General features: G+C 37.1%; 1 protein-coding gene across 1 annotated transcript in view; it reads left to right on the plus strand.

Moving 5' to 3' along the window:
• MBTPS2 (membrane bound transcription factor peptidase, site 2) overlaps positions 1-12,944 on the plus strand; it is a 53,473-nt gene extending 40,529 nt beyond the window's left edge. The window contains exons 7-11 of the mRNA XM_075196565.1: positions 3,946-4,126; positions 6,200-6,294; positions 7,449-7,644; positions 9,702-9,777; positions 12,548-12,944. Of these exons, the coding sequence (XP_075052666.1) occupies positions 3,946-4,126; positions 6,200-6,294; positions 7,449-7,644; positions 9,702-9,777; positions 12,548-12,770 (771 nt within the window). The 3' untranslated portion in view covers positions 12,771-12,944. The remainder of the gene's footprint in view (positions 1-3,945; positions 4,127-6,199; positions 6,295-7,448; positions 7,645-9,701; positions 9,778-12,547) is intronic.
• The last annotated feature ends 5,523 nt before the right edge of the window (positions 12,945-18,467 follow it).

The following is an 18,467-nucleotide window of genomic DNA, read 5'->3' on the forward strand; positions in this document are numbered from 1 at the left end:
AGCAGTCACATAAAGTATAGTAAAGATTGCTAATCTATTCACAAAGAAACAAGTCTCATACATTTTTCATTTAGGACATTGAACTGATACTGTATTTTGCCTTGCACGGTGATTTGATCCTTTTTTTCTAAAATGTGTAGAAAGGACATGATCATGTTTCCTGCACAGTCTGTGTATGTCTTTGGAGTCTTTGCGCAGTCATGGATTACAAGCACAATGATCCTTTGATTATTAAAACTCCTTATCCATACATAATACCTTCCTGAGCCAGGTGTTTTGCTGGCTTCCCTGCCAGTGGTAACATGTATTTCATCATGTCAGACATTCATTTGGAACTGCAGAGTCTCAAGGTTCAAAATGTATTTCTGCACATTCATAGGCTATTTAGGAACAATGCTATTATGTGCTCGCAATGAATAAAAATACAAGTATGCGTTGAAGGCATGGCGAGTGCGAAAGCTTAAGCATAAGCTATAGTTAAACTCTACTTGTAATCGTTTATATACTCCCTTTGAAGAACTGAACTGTTATTTAGCTGGCTTACAGCGTAATATATTTGCTGTCATGTTGAAGGAGGTGTCTGTATTTTAGAAATATTCTTGATTATGTTGACTGTAGGCTCCATTTATAAAAAGATGTATCATGTAGTAGAGGACAAGGAAGGTGTCAGGGAAGCTGTGGACATAAAAAGATTTGAACGACACGACTGGAACAGTATTGGGACCAGCACCTACTTCATCTGCCAGAGGTCTACGAATAATAGAAGAAATATATATATATATATAAAGTTAACCCGTGCCCCGTGCATGATACTCATGCATTTTTTTTTGTCAAATAATGTCAGTATACCAAATTTCAGGTCATTCGAATGAGCTCTTTCTGAGAAAATAGTTTTTTCCACAGACACACACACACTAACACGCCGCTACACATGCAGGGGCGGATCTAGAAAATGTTTGTTTCCCGGGGGGATGTTGGGGCGGGGCGATTTAGTCCCCGCCCCCTTTCCGACTTCTGAGGCTGCCGGGGGCTGCACAGTATGTGCAGGTCCGCTCGGCAGGGACAGTGTGCTGCCCGGCTGCTCTGATTGTGTTTAAAACACAATCAGAGCAGCCGGGCAGCACACTGTCACTGCCAAACGGACCTGCCATCGGCAGCAAACCCCTGCTAGGGGGGGGGGGGGGGGGCGATTGTCCCGATTGCACCCCCCTGGATCCGCCACTGTACACATGTGTGTTCATGAGGTTAAAATTACCTCACGAAAATGAGTTTGACCCCTCAAATTGTCAATAATGTCAGTATACCAAATTTGAGCCCTTTTTGAGGTTTTTTTTCCACACACACTTAGAATTTAGTAGGTCAGTTAACCCATGTATGATACTCATGCATTCTAGTCAAATCAAGCTACTTAAGGTGTTAAAAACTCCCCACTGTCACCCCTGGCAACCACCAACCACTCCCAACTGTCACTTCTCCTTCAAGAAATATATAGGTCAGTGTATAACTCTGCCCAGCAGGTGACGTTGCAGCTTGGTTTTCTTTTTTTCCACAGACAGACAGACAGACGCCACTAGATATAGATATATATATATATATATATATATATATATATATATATATATTAGTGCTTAACGTGTATTACATTATGTGGAACTAACGTTTAATGTACAGGGTACACCTCGGAGTAGCTAGAATAGCTTTAGTAACATCTTTGATATAAGTGTGGTATATGTAATATATTGTATAGGCAGACTGCGCTTCAGCTGTTTTCCAGTACTACAGGAAAAGTAATGCATGACAGGGTTATATTTCATTTTTACATGTTCGTGTTTGTTTATGTGCTTGCTACTCTAGTCTATCCTGATTTGTAGGAATGTTTTCTCTTTAAGTTCCAAGAACCACAGGGGGTTACTTGTGGATTGCTTGGCAACTGCTCTCTACAGATGTGCTGTGGTTGCTGATTGTTGAAGGGCTCTTAATGATTACTGTGCAGTGATCTTTTGATCGCTTCCACACGAATACTGGCATGCTGGTAGGTGCATCGTAGAAGTATATACGACTAATATTCAGTATTTATTTAGATCATAGTACACAGTAGTGTATTGTGGCTCTGAAAACCACATTTTCTTTTAAGCATGTTTGTGATGGCTAGTAAGCATATAATTAAGTTTACATTCAGTCAAATGTAATAATTATTTATTGCACCATATACAATTATCTATTAAAATTAACAGCTGCATAAATGTGGTATAGTAATTCTGTTGAACGTCGGTGCTACCAATAAGTGAGTGAACAGTGGTCCTTCATGCTTAGGATCACGTATAAAAATATTGGGCATGCAGCAATTTGTTGACAGATCAGGACATGACAACTACTTGTTTGTTATGTGGCAAATGAGCTTAGTGCAGTTCTAAGGAATGGAAAGCTGAACGCACACAATCAGTGACAAGGTTCATATGCATCAAGGTTTTTGGTTGAACAGCTAGGCAACCAGCCTTTGAACATAGGTGACTATTGAGATCTCATAGCAGTTCATAATCATGGTTTATTGTAAACCACAACAGTAATAACTGAATGTTACATGGATCTAGGTGTGCTTCCCTTTATTCACTTTTAACTCTATACAACATATCAAAAGATGATACTTCCCGTGTTACTTCTGTTAATTTCTTATAATTTTCTGGTTTGAAAAACCAAAACTTATTTACACACAGTCGAGTTTTGAGAAACCCACAATCATTGTCTGCCATGTACTTCCTGCAGTTTTGCCTTAGGCTGTTGTTAGAATGTGTCCTATGAGCTGGTGCACTTCTCAGTTATATCTCACTTGTGATTACTCAGAGGCAGGGTGCTAGCTGATGAGCAGTGAGCATTGTCCTGAGAGTACAAGTGATTTCATGGAGACATGTGACTACAGAAATGATAATTGTATCATAGCGGGGCTCATGTACTATTTTTGTGTGGGAGATATGCGTTTCTGCACTGTGCATGCACGCATAAGCTACATATATTCTTCTGTATGTTGATTATTGAATATTGTTGACTTGAGCCTCGAAAGGTGTAACAATGGCGGGCAAACAGAAAGGGAGTGTTCATGTAATGGCGACATAATTAAATGTGGATGCGTCTGCTAATACACCTTTTAGGAGAGGTATCTCTTGATACTGGACGGCTGGTGCGATAGTGCTGCTGGTAGTTCTCATCATTGTGTACCAGAGCCCCTCCAGCTAATAGTACTTGTCATCATGGCTCTATTATACTAAGTCGTACATGTATGTTCACATTATTTAATTGAAATTTCCATTTGGAATACTGCAGGAAAAAAAGATTTCGATTTGATTTTTAAATGGAGAAAAAACAAATATTGATGTCTATGTATCTACTTACATTTATAAATGACCCTTCATTGCATTATTATATTGTACGACTTTTACTAATAATACTGTCAAGCCACATCTCTGTTATCATGGGATGTAAATATATAGACTTCTTACACCTTTCGTACGTCTGTTTTTATTTACATATTTCAGCATTAATTAAAACAACGATTATAATTGTTTGGTTAATCATTTGTAATTGAATTGTAATCAATGTAATCAATTTAAGCACAAAAAGTTATTAAGTATAACTTGTTACTTTGTCTGAAGTCTGCAATGAAGCAGAATAGCAGCCCGCTTATTTTTTATCTCATAAAATATGACCTGACCTTATTTTATTCCTGGGCAATTTGGAATCTGATACATGTATTAATAGTTCCCTTTCCTCATTTTCATGTTCATGGTTCAAGTGTTTCACTGCTTTTACTTTCTCTAATGCCAATAGTTTGAGACAAAAACAGGAATGCTGGGATTAGAAATTATAATGTTTCTCCACAATGTACTTTTACAGTTCTATAAATTAAATTTGATAGTTTGGTCGATGACGCTCTGTTTTCCTTCTCCTTAGGATTCTCCAGCAAGTGGACCAAGAGGATTGTTTGTTGGGGACATTGTAACCCAAGTTCAGGACTGCCCTGTCAGTAGTGTGGACGACTGGCATTCATGCCTAACAGACATCTCACTCCAGCCCCAGATTGGTTACTGCATAAATGCTGCATCTCTCCAGCAACTGCATTTCCCTAGCAGAGGTACAAGGGCATGTCACAAAACAATACATAAAATACATTCATAGGTAAAAAATCGAAGTGTAGCAAGGTTACATTACAGATGCTACAATCTATCCCAATGTGATTAATAAATAATATTCTTTCCTCTACCCCAGTTATGTTATAACCTTCCTTCCCTGTGACATACAGTAGGGGGATATCCTGCATACATTCTTTAACGCTATATTGCCATCTTTGCCTGCATTAAACCGCTTTTTAGCTATTGAATCCATTGTGGCTGTGGAACGCCACAACAAAACGGCACTTTTATAGAATACATGTTATATACTAGTTTGTTTGTTTTTATTTATTTATTTTTTTGTTTGACTGAATCATTTAGAAAAAAATAAAAATGAAAAATTATCCTGTCTGAACAAAACAACTTTAAAACTATTTTCTTAAACAATGTTTTTGTATCCTAAAAATATATTAGAACCCATAATTGACCCGGTTGCTGGGGTCATAGGTTCTATCCCCGACTAGGTCCTTATCTTTGTGGAGTTTGTATGTTCTCCCTGTGTTGTGTGGGGTTCCTCCGGGTGCTCTTGTTTCCCTCTCCATACTGGGGATCCAGGATTTGGCAGAGATAGGGAGACTACATAAGAGCTTACACCTATATCCCTGGCACTCTCAGTGCTTGTTGCCTATAGGGCATGCTGCAGCACTGCAAGAAAGCACATCAATCATGGTTTGGGCTTTCTTGTAACTCCTCAACTGCAGGACAATTGGGACATGCCCTTTGCAGTTTGGGACTGCATGTCCAACTCGTCCTTTACAGTCAAGGGGTTAAAGGAAAACACCACCCAGAAATAACATTTAAATGTAGTATCTCTATCCACCCAACCGATGAAATCATTGTATGGGTTAGGTGGCTAATCATGGAAGAGGCAAGAGAAGTTTGAAATTCAAGAGATTTGACACCTTTGCACTTTTGTGTATGGGAAGTGCTATATGGATAGCTGGGCAGCTACTAATCCGCAATCTCAACACAGAGATGTCAGAGCACTTGAATGTAAGAATTCTCTCTCCTTCTCCAACAGGGTAATTGGCAATTGATCAGATGCTGGGATTGAGAATCTCCTAAATGGCAGGGTCTTGGACACTGGATCCTCTCAGTTCGGCTACCTGGGGGAGGTGGGTTTTTATATCTGGTACAGCTTTTTTTTTTAAAGCGCTTAATGTTTGTATATTACAAATATAGTTTATGTTCACATTCATGCAGATATCTTTCTTTTGTATCATTGTGGAGTAAAACTTAATGAGTTAAATATCTTACCTCTTTAATATCGTCTCTAGGCTCAATTAAATGTGGCCTGTTTTTATTTTTTTTATTTTAACCTACCTAAAGGTGTATGGAGGGTCTGCAAAAGCAGCCTCTGTTGGCCATATTACTTGTCATTGTGATCCATTAATAACCTTTCTTCCAAAAATGTAGTGTAAATTCTTTCTTCATGCCAATTTTTGGTTACCCTACAAAAACAAACAGAACTTTTCTGGCATATTATGTATGGCAATATCCTAGCTGAGCAATGTGACACTAGGGGGTATATTTACTAAACTGTAGGTTTGAAAAAGTGGAGATGTTGCTTATAGCAACCAATCAGATTCTAGTTATCATTTATTTAGTACATTCTACATAATGACAGCTAGAATCTGATTGGTTGCTATAAGCAACATCTCCAATTCTTCAAACCTGCAGTTCAGTAAATATACCCCCTGGTGCTGAAAATAGGGTATCCAGTGATCAGTTTCTACTGAAAGGTAATTGAAGTTCACCTTCTACTAAGAACACGTATGATTTCACCTATAGATCCTCCGTAAGCTTGTTATTTTATTAGACTATGATATATAGGATCCCTTTGCTTATGGTGATCAGTTTAACAGGTTTGTTAATTTATACCAAACTTACAGTGTCCTCTTTACTGGATTTTTATCAAATGCCATGAAAGGACACATAGAATGGGATAGTTGTAGGCATATGTTTTGTGATGGACTCATGTTTAATGTGAACTACTAATGGTAATTTCATTTTTTTTTTTTGTATTTTATTTTCAGTGTACAGAAGGCTGGATGGTTCTGTTGAATGTTGCAGTAACAACAGTCTATCTGATGTTTGCTTCTCATATAATGGAAATGGACACAGTCAGCAGGTAAACTTGTAGTTAATGGTTTCCTTTAGAATTGTTTGAATAATTGAGATTTGAGATCTATATGATCTGCGTGCTAGTGAGAGAGTAGAAACTCTGTCATTGCTTCTCCCATCTTACCAATGCGGGAGGTGACAAGTGGTGATCCGGTCACTCATTGACTTGTCACCATGCTCCTCCTGCATACAGTAGAGCGCTATCAAGAAAGCTCATGTCTGGGTAGGTCACATGGACATGACCCAGCTACATTAAATATTTGAGGATTTTTTTCAATCTTTTTATGTAAATCAAGAATCAACTCATTAAGAAGGACAGAGAATGACTTCAGATGGATTTTGGGCGAGGACCATGCCTGGTTTCAGTCTGTGATTATAAAGCAATTTGTACAATAATGTAGTTATACAAGCATAAATGGCACCAATATAGATGCCCGAGCTGCGTGCTTCAATTACGTAGTGCAGTGACTGCTGGGGGCTTCGTCTTTGGACACTTCCTCACCAATCACCCAGAGCAATAAGGCCCCTTAGGCGGTTAAAGATCTTCAAGTTCCCCTTTGACAAAGTTAAGTGGGGCTCCTTGACATGCCCCAGAGCCTAATGGGACCTTATGCCTAATGATCTTTGCCGCGAGGTTCGGGTGGGCCGCTTTCTCCCCAAGGTTGGCCAAAGCTTTTCTCTGGGAACTGTGTCTCGTGACACAAACACAAAAAGCATAGAAAAGTGCCAATATAATAAGTGCTTTGTGTCAATAATTTAAAAATGAAAAAAGTGCATGTAGGCTCCAGCCTTACAGCTGGAGGGTTTAAAATTATTGGATTTTTTTTTGTTTTTGTTGCCTAGTGTGATATTAGGACTCATTCACACCTTTTTGTTGTACTGTTCAATTTTATAACAAGCTTCATAAAATATGATTTATTTTGTTTGTCCACCTGGAGGCCAATTCCGGTGATTAAATCAGAAACAATGGTGGATGCATGAAAATTGGAAGGTTTTTTTGTGCAAATAGGTTTTGTTAAAGGCATTAAATATATTCTAAATTGTATAGTGCTAAATATAGTAAGTCTGTCTTCCTAATTGTAGAACCAACTTAACTGAATTGTAGAAGTTTTGTGATAAGCAATAAAATGACATGACCTCTTATCTCTGTTTTGTTGACAGTATACTTGTCTGCCAGCAAGGAAGGCAATCCAAACAAACCCAGAATGTCAATCTAATACAGACTGTCAGAAGTCAGGTGCTAACATGGTCTGTGCTGTCCCGTCAATAGAGAACCAGAGTCGCCTGATCAGAGTAAAGCATCCGCCTCAAGTAGATATGTTGTTTATAGGCTATCCTGTACATCTAGAATATGGAGGTGAGAAATTATTCAGATGACTCTAAGATCAAAACAACTTTTGGCATTTTGGTGGTAAAGAATTGCATTTGTCTTAAAGGGCTGTATAACTCGTGTACTCTTAGCCACTTATGATTTTTGTTTGGTGTGTAGGCTATGCTGATATAGATCACCACAGTCCACGTCTTAATGGCTGAGGTTGATTAGTGAAGGCTGACACGGGTTTATATGTGTGACAATATGATAAATGCCAAAAAATTAATGATTGCATTTAAAGAGGTTAAATAAGATTTACATAGTGTTTCACCAGGAGCAAATACATGAAAAAGCATCGTCATCATTTATTTATATAGCGCCACCAATTCTGCAGCGTTGTACAAAGAATATATGTCATGCATCAGTCCCTGCCCCATTGGAGCTTATAGTCTAAATTCCTTAACACATACACAGACAGACTCAACACAGACTAGTGTTAATTTTATCAGTAGCCAGTTAACCTACCGTGTTGGGTACGCTTTAACGATGACGATAAATCCGACAAAGAGGAGGCCTAGAAAAAGTCTGATTTGACAAAAACACGATTGCAACATACAGACTTACCTGAAAACCGAACGTGCACATTTCCGATCACACCAGGATGCTTTAATTTAAAGGGGCAATGTCGGGATCCCGCAGGTTAAGTGTTTAAATACTTAACCTGCGGGGTCCCGACATTGCCGCTTTAAAACAACATTGATGGAGTTCGCACTGATGTCAAAGTGTACTGCCGGAGAGCTGTATATTTGGACTGAGTTGCTGTCAGCATCCTGGTGTGATTGAAAATGTGCACGTTCGGTTTAGAGGTAAGTCTGTGTATATTGCAATCGTGTTTTTGTCAAATCGGATTTTTTTTTGTTGGCCTCCTCTTTGTCGGATTTATAGTTATTGTTAAAACGATTATCACCGAACTTCTCAGTATGACTTTTTGGCGTGTGGGAGGAGACCCACACAAATACCGGGAGAACATACAAATGCCTCTTGAAAAATTGACAAACATATATAAGTTCACATACATCACAGAATTTGAAATTTTTATGCCTTGTTGTGCAGGCTATCTTTATCAGTACTTTATTAATTTTGAACCCTGGCCACTTGTATTGGATCAGCTTACATTTCAGGCTTAGAGTCACTTTCATTATCTGTTTCCTTATGAGGTTTAGTGGCACATTAATGGTGGTCTAGGTACGGATCCAAGGGGTTTGATTGGGCGATCGCCCCAACTTCCTCCACGTCCTCCCCCTTTGTACAGCTCCCTTTCATAGCTAGGAACGTAGATTCTACTTTCCCAGCAATAAAAGGAATTTGGATTGGGTCGCCTTCTAAATGTAACTTTAGCTCACAGCATGCCAGCAAAACAGTGACTAACCTGGCATGCTGGGACGTGTAGTTCCACAGCAGCTGGAAAGCTCAAGAGGAGAGCTGGAACATGTAACTAGGAGACATGGGATAGCTGGGATATTCATTTTTATTTATTACTGTTTATTCATATAGCACCACCATATTATGCAGCTCTGTACAGAGAATATTTTTCCGGTCCCTGCCCCATTGGATCTTACTGTCTAAATTCCCTATCACACAAACACACCCATAATGGACTTTTTTTGTCAGCGGCTATTTAACTTACCAGGAAGTCTTTGCAGTGGAGATGTAACCAGAGCACCCAGAGGAAACACACGCAAACATGGGGAGAGCATACAAAGTTCACATGGATAGGTCTCCAGCCGCCACCTGTCCAACCCAAACAAAAAGTATAGGTCAGCTCCTAGGTCCTGTTTTCTGTGGTATAACATTGGAAACCTTTGTGCATACTGGTTGGTTATTCTTTTAGTCCCTATATACATGCACTGCCAAAATAAACATTTTAGTAAATGAAGAATAAAAAATGATATTGCATGAGTAGGACAGGCTCATACAGCAGTAGAGTATTAGTCACACTTGTTATACAGGAGCTGGAGCACGTAGACAGACTGTTTATGGGTAAATTGATCAACCAAAACACAACTTATTAAAGTGAATGACTATTATATTTGTTTCCACAGTGAACCTGAGCAACTTTATTCCACGGTACAAGTTTTTCAGCATAGACTTGCCAGTGGTAATAGAGACATTCTGCAAGTATCCTTTTCATTTCTTAAAAAGCAGAAACTACCAAGGTTACCTGGGGCAGAAATTGTACAACTCACATTTCAAGACCTATAAAACATATACTTAATATTAATGATGTCTTTAAAAATGTAACGCCTATTCCAAAACATTCACAGAAGTAAGGATCATACTATTCAAAATCTTTGTCCTTGTTGCATGTTGGGTGAACTGTGCGCCACCAACTACAAACATAAGTATGATGGACCACATATGCTAGCCCAAGGTGGCATGTGTGCTTTGCAAGGTCACAGCTCCATTGCACTTCAGCTAAGCCATATTTAGCATACTCTTTCTAAAATTACATTTGTCCACCCCTCCCTCACTTCATAAAATGAATATAGTTCAGTGGATTCAATTCCAGTGGTTGGAAAGTCACAAGCACTACTGCAATGGACTTGGTACATGTTAATAATAATATCCTTTATTTATAAGGTTCCACAAGGCTTCCGTAGTGCCATACATAGGGGGTTAGACAAAATGATAAAATTACATAAGGACAAAAGTAAATAAATACGAAAGACAAATTTACACAATTACAACTATAATTTTTATTACATTTTATATTATAACATATATAATATTATATATATTATAATATAAAAGTGACATTATTGCGTAAGGAATACACTAGGAAACAGGGCCCAGCTCATGAGAGCTTACATTCTAGAGGATGTAAGTTACAGGTTTTTGCATTCTACCTGCTAAGTGAATCATACTTAGTGAGCTGCCTTCTTGTATAGCACAAAGCACATACAAGCATGTGCAGTGATGTTACTGAGAAGGCTCATGCACACAAGCGCTATTGCATTCCAAATATGACGTGCTGTGTTAACCCCCATTGTATATGGAGGCCGGTCTGCTCTTTTCACCAGGTAATATGTTCTATTATCTGTTGCCTGATTAAAAATGGATCAAAACTGCACAGATTTTGGATCAGTAACAGAGCTCAACAGTACTAGTTTGCCTGAGCTCAAAGTGTGCACACGTATAATGAAGGAAAAACAGTTCCATAGAAACAGTCACTGAAAATGTACAAACTAGTTTCACTTAACACAAAAGCAAATGGGACTTCTCTTTAGGACACTAAAATGCAAATCTGCATTGTGTTGTTCCTTCCCTCATCAACATGATTTAAACACTCTTAAAGTACATTTTCTGCACAAAGAGTGGAGGTGCTGTGTGTTATGATAATAACACATAGTAATGCTGCCTATAAATATGCTATTTATGAATGAAGTTTGTTTTGCCTTAGGTGATCTTTAAAATGTTTCAACACTGTGTAAAACATGACTGTACTATAATACCTACGCATTCTATACAATGCCAGAGGTGTGTTTTTTGTTTGTGTTTTCAATCAAGTGTGGTTTTTTTTAATTGTTGTTAAGCAAGAACAAAAAACAAACAAGCAGCAAAACATTAACTGCCATCAAACAAGCATCACAAAATAGAAAATTAAAGCTGCAAAAAACAATAAACTGTTCACATGAGCATCATCCAGGATTATGAAAGAGAAAACAATATGCAAGATTCAAGGAGAACAAGAGTAATCCAGTGATAAGGCCCCAGATACTCTCTTACTTCAAAGGGTATTTTCTACTAGTTTATACAAATCGTACATGCTCCACTATGTCATTAACTAGTCAAATTCAATCACGAACGCGAGGACTAGCTGGAGCCATCCACAACCTGGATATACAAGTCTTGGCCAACATAAATATATTAATCATATATTGTTGCGTCTCTCTATTTAGCATATTGTCTAGCTTCAATCCAAAGAGACATGGGCCCGGTGAATATAGAGGTAGTATCATGCCAGGTTTGTTAATATACTCAATGACTCAAGTCCAAAAGTGTTTGATTGTAGGGCACGGCCATAGGAGATGCCAAAATGTTCCACATGAGTCACACACATTTGAGGCAGTGAGTTGTTTGGTTGCTCATAAATTTTGCTAATCTACTGGAGAATATATATTTGTGTGTATATATATATATATATATATATATATATATATATATATATATATATATATATATATATATGTATATATGTGTGTATATATATATATATGTGTATATATATATATGTGTATGTATATATATATATATATATATATATATGTGTGTATATATGTGTATATATATGTATATATATGTATATATATATATGTATATATATATATATATATGTGTATATATATGTGTGTGTGTGTATGTATATATATATATGTATGTATGTATATAATTAAAATATACACTCCTCATCTTGGAGAGGGCAGAGATCCAGTTCCCACGAGTTTTTAGGTAAATTATGAAATGCCAGTCAATGCAGTGAATGGATTCTACAGTTTATTTTCCTGTAAGCAGGGGGTGGAGTATTGCAGTCGCTATGGGGCTCAGAGTTAAGAGGGTCCTGTCAATGTCTGTGTCCCACAACCTTACCCCAAGCAAGTGCTTAGAAGAGGCTCCCTCTCTGCTCTTCTCAGTACACAGTGGGGAGCCCCCGAGGATGCATCTGGAACACCTGGCCCCTACCCAAACCTCATTATGGGGCCCGGGGATGCAGCGTTTCGCTGATGTATGCAAGTGTTTCTACGTTCTAGAGTCTTCTTGTTAAAATTAAAAGTATAGAAATTTTAAGGCACATTGGGTGTTTTTTTTTTTTTTTTTTTCTTCCTGTTTTAAGTCTGCTTAGTTTTGTGATATGTTTCAGTTTGGTTGTTTTATACTGAATTGCACTCAGATATGTGATTTCTCTCTCCGGAGCCCTGGCAGTGATCAATGCTGTTCCTTGCTTTGCGTTGGATGGACAATGGATACTAAACTCTTTTCTTGAAGCCACATTGAGTTCAGTTATAGCAGAGAAGGAGAATAGAGAGCTTTTGGGGTTTTTCATACTCCTAGCAGGCAGCGCTCTGTTAACCTCTAATGTGGCACTGGGACTTTGGATGGTGACAGCTCGGTAGCCAGGCCTCAATTCCTGCTGCTGGCTTTTTAGAAACTGTTAATGATGGATAATCATGCTCCGTTTTAAAGAGATCAGCTTACGAAAAATATGCACTATTCCTGTTGGGTTTTTATGTGTGGTTTTTTTTGTTTGTTTTTTTTTTTTAAATCAAAATAAATATATGACCAAAATATTGAAACCTGGACCTCTGAAAGCAAAACCAAGAAGCCCTCACTGATTAGAACAGTTAAATGGAAAATTAGGTTTATTTTTTTTTCTGCTGGAATGATCAGTATTTAAAGGTCTCAAATGTGTTTAGAAGATCACTGTATCAACACAAAGGGCTTGTTTGGTTTGTATTGAAACAAACACAGGAAATACAATATTTTCATTTTTAATTAACACAAAGTCGAAAGGTAAGCCTGTTAGACATTTAACACTGAAAATTACAGTCTTCTTACTCTTCCATTGCCTTTATCATCAACAGGTTGTAATTGCTGCAAAACAGGTTCTTGTTAGGATCACACAAGCTTTGTTGTACTATGTCTTGATTTAGAGTTTAAATAAGTTGAACATTTTTGTAAAACCAACAGTATACTGGTAACGGTTTCATTTTTTTCTTTAAAAATATATTTTAAGCGCCAATATGTTTTAAGGAGAGGTGTGACCTATGAAAGGGCAGGATTTATTTTTCTATAAATATTCAGTAAAACATGAGAATAATGTTATGGGCAAACAGGTGTTCTGTAAACCTGTCCGTCCCCCCCTCCCCCAATACCTTTTTTGAAAAGATGAACAGAGGGGAGGCTACAGATCAAATAAATTTCATTGATCAGTGCATTGCACATAGCTGTCTTTCAAAAAATAAAATAGAACAGGGACAGGAGAAAATAGAACATGCTCTACTTTTCTGTCTATACTCTATCATTCATCTTGCTAGGTCGGTTGTGACAATTGTATTGGTGTTTCTCTGAAATCGGTGATATCTCTTTTCATCTGTCAAAAACACAACACAGGAGAGTCAGATTGAAGTACAGCTTTTGTTCACAAGTCTGAAGTCATTCTGAACATAGTCGATTTCTATGCAAAGGAATACTCTGTGATATAGATACGTCTAATCATCCATAGACTTCTATGTAACAGTGTTCTTAGTGATAAAATTGTCATTGAAATTGGTAGACCGCCGTTCGGACTTTACCACGCAATAACTGCTCCAAACATCTCTGATAGACTAAGCTTGTCGTGTTTAAGAAACAAAATCTACTTCCTCTTTATACCATCTCCCTTTATAACACCACTGTGGGTTACCACCAGGGTTTTCTCAGCACAAATGCACATTATATTTATTCCATTATATGTTATCCACCTACCGCCCCCCTCCCTTCCCTTAATGTCACCTTTGCTATAACAGGTTTGTCCTATGTTTTTAAGAGGGAAAACTGTATTAAACAAGCTGTTTCAACAAGTAAGTTCCTTTAAAGCGAAATGCCCCATTAAACGGAGGAGAAACAGGTACAGTTCATGTCAGTCTTGGTGTATTATACTTTGTAGGACTAGTTGTATTTGAGATTGCTCTGACATAGCTTAGATGACTTGGCATATAACAGTCATGATGAATGACAAAATACTGCTGTTTTATCAGCAAAATGAGATTGGCCAAGTGTATACGGTTTTTAAAATACAAGTGACCCTTAAAGAAAATTACTGTTGGTCTATCTGAGGGTTAATAATTTTATCAGTAAAGAACAACCCTTATAGCACTTAAAGTTGTATGTCCCCTTTAAGAGAGAAAAATGCATCAAAGTCTAAAAAAGAAAACTAATTTCTTTCACATTTTGCCATTGTTTTATTAGCATATGGATACCAGCCATTGTATAAAAATGTACCCATAATGTTGAATTTTAAGTTTCTTTTTCAGTGAACCACATAGAGTAATGGCCAAACCTATTGGCACCCTTGCAGTTTTTTCTAATAAAGCACAATTTCCTCCAGGAAATTGTTGAAATCAAAAAATATTTTTGTATCCACATATGTATTTCTTTGGTTTGCATTGGTATAAAACATAAAAATTTAGAAAAAGTCATAGCTTATTCCACACACAAACCCTTAAATGGGCCAGACAAAATTATTGCAACCTTTTTTGAAGTAGTTAGAAATAATTAGATTTCAAGCAAGTGATTTATTCTCTTTCCCTGAAAGTGAACTCACCTGCGGTAAGTAGCAGGTGCCTGCAGTATAACCATCACTCATTAAACAAGCTTGAATCTGTTTGTGGCACTGTGTGTACTATAATTACAATGGAGAAAATAAAGATAGCTAGAGAATTGTCTGAGGAGGTCAGACAAAAGATTGTAGCCAATCATGGATAACGAATTAATCTTCAGAGACCGCAGTCTTCCAATTTCCACCATATGTAATTTTAGTAGGATGTTTATGGCCCATTGCACTGGAAAGAGAAAACTTGATTGAAACTTATAGAGCAGTATTTTTTTTTGTATGGTGGAGAAAGTACCTCAATCAACTGCTAAACAAATTTAAGCTGACTTTCAAACACGGTACAACAGTTTCAACTCGTACTGTCTATTGCTAACTCAACGAAAGGGGGTTATATGTGGTAGGAAGGCCACACTGCTGCGAAAGAGAGACAGAAGAAAGCAGACACACCTATGGACGGATGAAACTAAATTACAGCTTTTTGGTAAAGCACATCATCCTTATGTTTACAGAAAGCAAAATTATAAAAGCACTTTCCCTAAAATCAAACGTGAGGTTCAGTGATGTTTTGGGGCTGCATGTGGCTCTGGGTACCTTTAACATGTGCATGGCATCATGAAATCTGACATTACCAGGCCATTTTGAAGAGAAATATTGAACCCTTTGTCAGAAAGATCTAAGGTCATGGTTCTTCCAGTAGGACAAGATAAGACACTGGGCTGTTCTGAAGTGGCCAGCACCAAGTCCAGATTTAAATCCCATAGAGCACCTGTGGAGAGATCTGAAAACAGTAGTTGGGAGAAGGAACATTTCAAATCTGGGAGAACTATAGTGGTTTGTACAAGAGTGGGGACCTAACTGCTAGTAGAGAGGTTCCGGCATCTCTGCCATGGCTATAGCCATCCACATCTATAGGAAGCAGTTGATTGTAGTTATTTTGACCAAAGTCTGTGCTATCAAATATTAAGTTTAGGTTGTCCATAAGTTTGCCAATGCTATTGATTTTCATTTTCTGATTTAAAAGTATATACAGTATTCAATTCACAATAAAAAACAAAGGTTCTGTAAATGAACAGAGAATTGTAGAGACCATATAGTGTTGTTAATTTCACTTTATCTTTAGAAGAAATCATGAGTTATTTGAAAAAAAAAGTGCAAGGGTGCCAACTCTATGTATGTTACTAGCATGTGTAGGTTTTTTTCTTTTGTTTGTCAGTAGGGACAGTCATATAAGATGATTAGTGGGTCTCATAAATTCTAGGAATTGAAAATCATGACTACTGATGCAGAAGAGAGAAGTGGATTATAAATGTAATAACATAAGTGCTTATATTAAAATGACAGATCCATTGAAATCTAGGGAATTATATAAAGGTTCGTTGGGAACGTTTGAGTTTTCCACTGGGTGAATACTTATTGACCAATTTGATGATATGCACATAACAATGCTCGTGAAAGGATAACTTTAGATTTGGATGGAGTTTGATGACAAAACTGGGTTGAAAAGAGTGATCCAGTAAAATGAACTAACTAGCTTAATTGTGCAGTTTTATGTATAAAATGTTGTTTTTACTGTGTTTAAATATTCCAATTGCAGTTTATATCCACTAGTTTTAATGGCAGTAGCAGTTCTGTTGAGTTGTAAATATGTTCCTTTGTTGTCAGGCTTAAGTTTTGGAGGACATAGTATACAGCCAAGCCTGTTTGAGATACATTCTATATTTAAATACAAGTTTTCATAATTTTCTAGGCACAGTGTCCCCTGTCTAGTCTATGCTGTAACCTATTTTTGGCTCCTGAGATATAAATAAAGGTGGTTTGCATTGGGATTAGAACTAAGGTGTCAGGCCACACTTGAATTCAAGCCATTTGTTTAACCTCTGAACCAAATTCTCAGCCAGAGTGGTAAGTTATATTTTTGGATCATTATTATTAAATCTAGTAATCGTCATATTGTTGGTAAATATATTTTTTTCTACACATAATATTGCATATTTTTTTAACCATGTGCTTTTTCTGGTAAAGTTTTCTTTAAAAAGAATCCTACCTCAAACTTTGAATTTCCCAAATGTTACAGCTGTCATAGGTTTCAATGAATTTCATAGCTGATTTGTGATTTGAAGTAAAAAATGTTAGTATTTTTTACCTTTGACGGGACCGTGGCATAATATTAACCCTTATTTAAACCTCAGACATATCTGCATACTCTATTACATTACAGGAACATTATGCTTTCAGAATAGGGTCACCTAAAACCTTGTAAAACAGCTGATTCAGAAGACAAAAGATATATTTGAGTGACAAAGACCACTTCTAGGAAACTGTTTTGCGAATGTATGCTGAATACACCAAAACATGCCCAGCTCAAAAAGCAATGCTAGCATGTGACACAACGTAATGCATGTACAAGTGACTGCTATAAGAAAGGACACATTTGAGTAAATGGGGGATACAAACTGTAGTGACATAAAAGTTAATTATGCAATTAAAATCCCATCACAATTAGGGTCACGTATAAAAATGCTGGGCAGGTACAGTTGCCCGATAAAATTTTAGCTACTATGAATAGAGGAAGAGACCTCATTAATTTAGAGAAAGTAGTAATTGTTGGTGCACATATGACAGAGCCAACAGTGACAAAGACTGCTGAAGTAGTTGCTTGAGAAACAGTGTAAGGTCATGTTGACTTGGAAGACTGACAGAATGACATAATCTACACAAATCAGCTGCAGACAGCATTTTCAATCCAACAAATGAATATCAACTAATTGAATTTCTCAAGGAAGAAAGGTGTGACAGTAATTGATAGAATCTAGGATAGAAACATGCTATATTACACTATCGGCTCATGGTAGTACACAGGTCATTCCTTGATTTTAGTATTTGGAATAGTCTTGTGAGTAACCCACCACCAGCACCTTTTATGCTTATCCGATAACAGCAAGTGGTGGACAAGGGAAGACTATAGTGTACAGTACATTTGGAGAGAAAAAATGTAATAATATAGTCTGCCAAGAAGGACTGAGGACAGAGACAAATTTTTCAAACAAAATTTCAGCTATGCAGTCATAGCCAGGAATTTAACTAAAGATTTCAATGTGATTTAGTTTGTTCGAAATTATATTTTTTTTGATGACTCAATCCCTTCTGTTTCAACCTTGCAATCTATAGCTCTGGAGCCTTCAGGTGGTGAAGATTTTGATAGCCTTCGGAAGATTACATGTTTTTGGCTATCTATAACAAATATCTAAAAAAAAAAAAAAAAAAAAGTTTTCCTAGAAATATAAATGTTGTTCCCCCAAATAAAGTATGACTATCTGCTGTCAATGAACTTGATTGTTTGTTCATTTATTTTTAAAAATATGAATTTTACAGAGACATTAACAGATGTACACTGATGCGCTAGATTAAAGGGTGCCTATCACATGGTCAGAATTAACACAAACAAAAAATTGCTTGTGTTTTCCACTGCACTGCTATTAAAGTTATTTTATCATTTTCC

Source organism: Mixophyes fleayi, chromosome 2 (assembly GCF_038048845.1).
Source record: "Mixophyes fleayi isolate aMixFle1 chromosome 2, aMixFle1.hap1, whole genome shotgun sequence".
Taxonomy (NCBI): domain Eukaryota; kingdom Metazoa; phylum Chordata; class Amphibia; order Anura; family Limnodynastidae; genus Mixophyes; species Mixophyes fleayi.